The sequence below is a fragment of the Penaeus vannamei genome, chromosome 30 (genome assembly GCF_042767895.1).
Source record: "Penaeus vannamei isolate JL-2024 chromosome 30, ASM4276789v1, whole genome shotgun sequence".
NCBI lineage: Eukaryota > Metazoa > Arthropoda > Malacostraca > Decapoda > Penaeidae > Penaeus > Penaeus vannamei.
Window position 1 is genome coordinate 11,557,812 of NC_091578.1, and position 6,864 is coordinate 11,564,675.

At 39.3% G+C, this 6,864-nt stretch overlaps 1 protein-coding gene across 1 annotated transcript in view; it reads left to right on the plus strand.

Moving 5' to 3' along the window:
- The window catches only part of defl (Integrator complex subunit 7), a 13,902-nt gene extending 10,672 nt beyond the window's left edge, over positions 1 to 3,230 (plus strand). The window contains exons 10-18 of the mRNA XM_070143014.1: positions 203 to 296; positions 467 to 615; positions 776 to 909; positions 1,131 to 1,326; positions 1,472 to 1,726; positions 1,833 to 2,075; positions 2,195 to 2,377; positions 2,481 to 2,720; positions 2,842 to 3,230. Of these exons, the coding sequence (XP_069999115.1) occupies positions 203 to 296; positions 467 to 615; positions 776 to 909; positions 1,131 to 1,326; positions 1,472 to 1,726; positions 1,833 to 2,075; positions 2,195 to 2,377; positions 2,481 to 2,720; positions 2,842 to 3,117 (1,770 nt within the window). The 3' untranslated portion in view covers positions 3,118 to 3,230. The remainder of the gene's footprint in view (positions 1 to 202; positions 297 to 466; positions 616 to 775; positions 910 to 1,130; positions 1,327 to 1,471; positions 1,727 to 1,832; positions 2,076 to 2,194; positions 2,378 to 2,480; positions 2,721 to 2,841) is intronic.
- The last annotated feature ends 3,634 nt before the right edge of the window (positions 3,231 to 6,864 follow it).

A 6,864-nucleotide genomic window follows, 5' to 3' on the forward strand; every position in this document is an offset into this window, starting at 1 on the left:
CCTATAAATCTTGTTCACAGAAAATTGTAATACTGAATTTAAACAGGCATAATATAAACAGTAACAGACAAAAAATAGTAAATATTGAACAGCAATGGGCAAAAGTGGACCTATTAATTTTTTTTATTAAGTATATTTAGCAAGCTTCCCCACCCCCTAACTTTGAAATATACAGGAAATAAACTAATCAACACTTTTACAGGTTTGCACAGTGCTGCTGGCAAAAACAAGTCCAACTATTATGTGTGACTTAGCAAGTACTCTTACAGACATACTGGCAGATGGCATACTTTCCGGTAAAGATCATATGAGTTGTTTTCAGTTGCTAATAATGCGTCAGATAATTTTACTGGGGTCTAATTTTTCAAAGGTAGTCTGTTTTCAGTGTGCTGTTCTGTGTTTTGTTGAGCATAATATGCACACAAAAAATATGTATATAATAACAATAATGATCTATGAATTTCAGTGTGTGGATGCCAGCTGGTGTGTGAGGCCTTAGCATCACTCGGAGGAAGTCGAGCAGATGTACTCACCCCACACCTTCCTCCAATCTTGAAACTCATCCAGAAATTTACTCATGATGCCCCTCTCAATACACACAAAACAAAACTTATGGTAGGCACAAGACGAAATTTCTTAAAGTTTGAATTTCTCAAGAATATGCCATGCATTTTATGTGATTGTTGCTGTAAAGTTATTGAATTGTGTATACTTTTTGCATCAAATTTGAATTTAATATTCTGTACTGATTTTGAAATTCATTTGTTTTTTTCAGGGTACATTAGTGACATTAGTGATGCAAGTGTTCCATGGTCATGTGTGGTCCAGCCAAGCTGAGGCTGCTGTTGTGGCAGCTAGCAAATGTGTACATTTATGGGCAGCTTTCTGTATGGCCAGACAGTCATCAAGGTTACTATTACTTTTTGACTTCTATTGTTATATTGTGTAATGTTATTCATTTTGTTGATTATTTCATAGTAACTTTATGTTAAATACAGGAATAATAAGTAGGATAGATATAATAAAATAGATATCATAAGATCCAATACAAAATTCAGAAGTAGGTGGACTCTTCTATTTCAAGTTGTGTTCATTCACACAAGATTTACTTCAATTTTCATCTGTAATAGATATGGCCATCACAGTCTTGCTGCTGGTATGTATGGTGTGTTAAGTTGGAGAGTTTGCTCAGACCAGCAGCACTTCTGGGTATCTGCCCTTGGTGAAGTTAGTCGTGGTGAGGCTAGTCCACTGGCTTCAGGAGACCGGGCTAGTAACCTGACAGCTGCAAATACCCACCTTCACAGAGCATTATCAGCTCTCAAGGTAAACAAAGGGAAAAATACATTTTTAAACTATGATATATATATGATTCCATTTTATTTTTCTTCTTTATGAAAGCAATGTCATATGAAGGATTGTTTCTGTACTTAACCTGTGGCTAGCTTCATTTTATTTTTCCTTTTCACAGGCTGCTAGCACATCCAGTCAACCAATGACCTTCTGCCAGGAGTATGTGAGGCTTAGAGCTGAAACATTCATGTGTCATGCTCAGCTGCTTCATGCTTGCCTCTCCCTGCGCACTGCCCCTCCTCCAGCTATAGCTGCTTCTTTAGCAACATCCACTAGAGACGACCTGCTTAGGTGTGGTCGTGTATCCCAGCAGCTTGCAAAATCAGCAAGAGATTTCAACAGTCTAGCATCACAGTATGGGACCCTCTATCAGGTAATTTATGGTAACTGAAGTAATTTGATAAATATTTTTGAAAAATTTAGACATTTAATTACATTCCATGACTTTGCCCACAGGGTATAATATTTTTCTGTTGCAGTCAGTATTTGATGCTGATCCGCAGACCCTGTGCAACATTGCACTTCTGCAGCAGGGTGCCTTACTTGTGGCTCAGGGCATTGAGATCATAACTAGACCCTCAGCTGGTCAGTTGACAGAAGACTATACTGGCCCAGATCTCACAACTATCACAAGCAAACTTGGTGGTGGAGAGACTGTAGAGACACAGACTATCATCACTGTCTTAGAGGAAGCCACAACAATGGTTCGCAGGTTGGCTCAGGTAATGGAAGTTATGGCAGTGATTCCATCCAAAAAATTTGCTTATATTCTAATTTTATATATTCTACTTTTATATAATATTTACTCAACAGATATTTAATTATCTTAATGTAATCTCAGGTATCATGTGAAGTCAAACCAGTAAGGGAGCAGCATCTTCAGCTTCTTCAGGGAATTTCCCAAGTGTTAACAAGTGTTCCACTTCCATATCCTCGCTTCTTCTTCCAAACTCTCCAGAAAACCACTATTACTTTAGCTCTTCTACCACAACCACGCACTCCGGGAGACCCAATTTCAGTCCAGGTTTGTAAGGCTTATTTTGTTTTCATGAAACAGAAATAATAAAATATTTTGAGCATTTTTTAAATGAATTTTATACTCATACCAATTATTTGAATATCCACAGACATCATCACAATTGGCAGTAAAAGTAGAGGGAGTTATAGGCCATGGCAGAAGGCCTGGACTTTTCCGATCTGTTCGCTCTGTTACACTAACAGTAAACTCAGTGATCCAAAATCGTCCTCAGCACACAATGGACCTAAAGATTGAGCCCAATGAGACTTTAACTCAGACTGCAGAACCTCATAATGACTTCTTTGCTGCACAATTTCTCTTAGGATTTCCTGTACCTGGACTTTACCAAGTAAGTTATCCATACATGTAACATAAATTGCATTACCACTTCCAAACTTTTACAGGCAACAATTTTCTTGTGATTCTAGTCTTTCTTTATTTTTATGAATTTATTTATTTACTTATTTCAGGTGACTGTAGATACATCTGTAACTGATGACTCTGATGATGCTTGGCAAACTGGTCCAAGGCACACACTCACAGTAAAGTCACAGGAGGATCCAGCCAACAAGACAAGTGTCCCTCAGGCGCCCAGACAAGCTCCGCCATCTCAGTATGCAGCCCCATCATCACAGGGAGCAGCAGTGCCACCACCAGGTGTCAGTGTTCTGCCAACGGGGCCCCCAGGAACAAGCACAGCGTCTCAACCAATGTCCCAGTATAATATGGGAAGACCAGTTCTTTAAAGTTAACATTTAAGTTAAGTTGCCTATGACAGAACGATTGTTGGACCAACTCCAGATAAAAAAGCAAAAGTAAAGAATATGAGTTGGAATATTACCAGTAAATTTTGTAAGTATTTTGCATTTTATTTCAAAGGGTAACCTGAAGTTTATCAAAAGCTTGTCCAGAAAGGAGAAATTTCCCTTTTAAGATTAAATTACCTTAAATACATTCACAAAATATATCTTTCAAATTCCATTCAAATGATCAGGGAGGTTAGCACATAAACCTATTCATTGAGACTAAAATATATTTTTTAAATAAAAAATTACCATTGCATTCCCATGGTACATTAAAACATAATGCCCTTGTAGACAATAATATATATATATATATATATATATATATATATATATATATATATATATATATATATATATATATATATATATATACACACTTATATACTTTAGATTCCCATAACTTTTTATCATTTGTGTTTGAAACTTGTTTCATCACACACCTGCATTAATAAGAATTTCATTTATCCAACAATTGTGTTACATAGTAATAGTAGTTACTTCAGACATAGGAATATTAAACACTAATATGAAGGACTCACAAAATGACTTCTTTGAGACTTAATAAAACAATAATTTAGGGAGAACCATCCCCCCCACCCCAATCCCATACCTGTTGTTATTGTGGAAGCTTAAGCTAGTCCAAGGAAATGATTGTGAGTCAGTCTAAAATGCAGTTGCCTCCAAGTCTGCTGATTAATGGACTCAGTCACTTTAATGGATAATATGAAGCTTTTAGGTATAACTTTTGATTCAAAGCTTACATTTGAATTGCAAAATAGGAATATGGCCTGGGCAATTTCATAAGTTAAGGCCCTTCTACACTAAAGGCATACACCCGACGGGCACTGGGCACCAGGTTTAATTCTCTCACTTTTATACAGTATTACCAGATCAACCAGTCCCCCGGCAGGTAGTGGGCACAGGCAGGCGCACCTGTGAGTTGGACCAGACAGCAGAGTGTAGTCAGAGCTGTGGCCTAAACTTGGTGTCTGTGTGCAGTATGACAATATGGGTCATAAGAATTTTCGCCGAACATTAAAAAAAAGACGTACAGCTTTGTGCCATAATTATCATCATGTGCAAAAAGAAAAAGGACAGGAGGCAGAAAAACTATGGTGTAAAAAGTGGTTGGAAAATGGGACATCATTGGAAAGTCATGTAACATTTTTATGTGAACTAAAAATGGCCATCACAGTGACTAACCATCATATGCCAATGGATCTAGATACATTTTATAGACTTCTAGCGAAAGTTCAACCATTAATTACTAAACAGGACACAAATATGAGAAACACCATATATGCATAAGCTTTACTGGAGACAACATTCATTCCTCAGTACTGGAGCCAGCAACACATCGCTCTAACATTCTACAAGGATTTCTAAGCACAGTTTGTCACAAATAGTTCCTGACACATGCCAAGCAATATGTGACGTACTGAAGGATGAGTACCTGCAGGTAATGTTTGTAGTGATTAATACCATAATCATGTCATATTATATATTAACCCATTGGTCGCAGTTTTATGCAATATGGCGCGTAATCCCCTAATTTTCATTATTTTCAACTCGGGTGGCGTATGGGACCGCACTTGAGTGTGCGCGCGCGCAGTGGTGCTGCCTTCCCTCTTTCGCGCATATATTTTGTTTACTTATATCTGCGAAAAAATATGTATGCAAAAATTTGCAAAAACCCTTGCAAATACATGCAAACATGCAAACATATGTAAATGCGCTCAGAAAGAGTGGCGGGTGTGGTTTTAGCACGCGCAATAGGCGAACAACTCATTTGGCGGTAAACAGCCCATCGCACGCGCCCGCTGCTCGAAGGGGATCAGCTTTTAATTGCACGGTGCATCATATGATGCCATCCGCAGCCAGTGGGTTAAGAGATAATGACATCAGGATATGTAGGTATTACACACACAGGCAAAGTACTAGTGCGAGGACATGAACAACCACAAACAATACCCATAAAAAGTATAATCACATATATTATGACCCATCAGTCAGTTGTGATTTGCTATGGCATTACTATTGTAAAGCGGACGTTGCTTAACGATTGATTATTTACTGTAACAGTTTAACAAACTACCACAAGTGGTTCTAGGTTAATGGTTAATGGTTAAAATAAATGTGATAGACATCTAAGGTCATATAGCACTATAGGAAGGTATAGTAAAGAGGGATGTCAGGTGATAGTTGCTATGTATCAACTATCTAGAGTAGTGTTGAAAGGTTGAAGATGGGGGGAAAAGGTTATGGTGGTTTAGGTAAGGGAGTTAGATCAAGTGAAGGATATTTATGCATCTGAGGAAGGAGAACAGGTTGTCAAGGCAGAAGCTGTGGGATTCTGTAAGGATGTCTGATATGTTGGGAGGTCGGTGAAGGGAGGATAGGTGTGGAAATGCAGGGGTACGTGCTGTATTAAAGCATGGACAGGACAAGAGAATGTGTGGAACTGAAAGAGGGACGTTACATAGACGACATAGGGGCGGGTCTGAGCGTGACATTAGATAGGCGTGTGTTAGGCGAGTGGGGCTAATATGTAAATGTGCGAGGGCCGTCTCCCAACGTCTGTTTTTGTGCAATGGAGCTGACCATGAGGAGATTGATGGTTTTACAGTATGTAATTTATTGTTGTGGAGTCTTGACCAAAAAGATTGCCATCGGGTATACAAGAAGGTTTTAAAGTGGGGGTAATAATCCATAGCTGGAATATGTGAGAAGCGTAGTTGAGGTGATGTGGACATTACGGCATAGCGTGCAAGAGTATCTGCCTGTTCATTGCCAGGGATTCCAACATGGCTGGGTACCCAGCAAAATCTGACAGATTTGTGACGTATGGATAGGTAGAACAACCAGTTCTGGATCTTACAGACAAGGGGATTGGTCGAGTGTATAAACTTTATGAGGGTTAAAGAGTTACGGGAGTTAGAAAAATTAGTAAAAGAGGAAGAGGAGGATGAGTATATGCGTCTTAAGGCAAAAAGGAGAAGAGGTAAAGGTATGAAGTAAGGATTGTGGAATAGTTAGTTAGGTAAGGGAAAATTGGTGAAATCGAGCATTGCATCGAAAAGAGAGTCGTGCTCGACGTCAAGAGAGGGACATGCCAGATTCAGTATATAGGCTCTCAATTGGAGAGGAGTGGAAGGCGCCTAGGGCTAAGCGGAGACCGCTGTGGTGGATTGTATCAAGGTGAGCAAGAAGAGAGGTTGAGGCAGAGGAGTAGATATGGCATCCATAATCTAGAGTGGAGAGAATAAAGGTAACATGAAGATGGAGGAGAGTTTTGCAATCTGAGCCCCAGGAGAGGTGTGAAAGATTCAGAGGCGGCATTGATATGGTCTCGCCAGGACAATTTGGAATCAAATATAACACCTAGGAATTTGCCAGAAGAACGGTATTGGAGTGGAGCGTTATATAAGAAGAGTGGGGGTTTGGGAACCGTACGTGAGTGAGAGAAAAGGATGGGGAAAGATATAGAGATGGAGAAGCGAAAGCCATGGTTGGTGGCCCAAGAAGTTACTGATGTTATTGCAGACTGAAGGAATTGACAGAGATCTGGTATGGATGTGCCAGATGCATAGATGGTTAAGTCATCAACATATAGTGATGCCCGGGCTCCTGGTGGTAGGACTGAGGCTATGTCATTTACAGCAAGAAGGAATAAAGTGGTATTAAGCA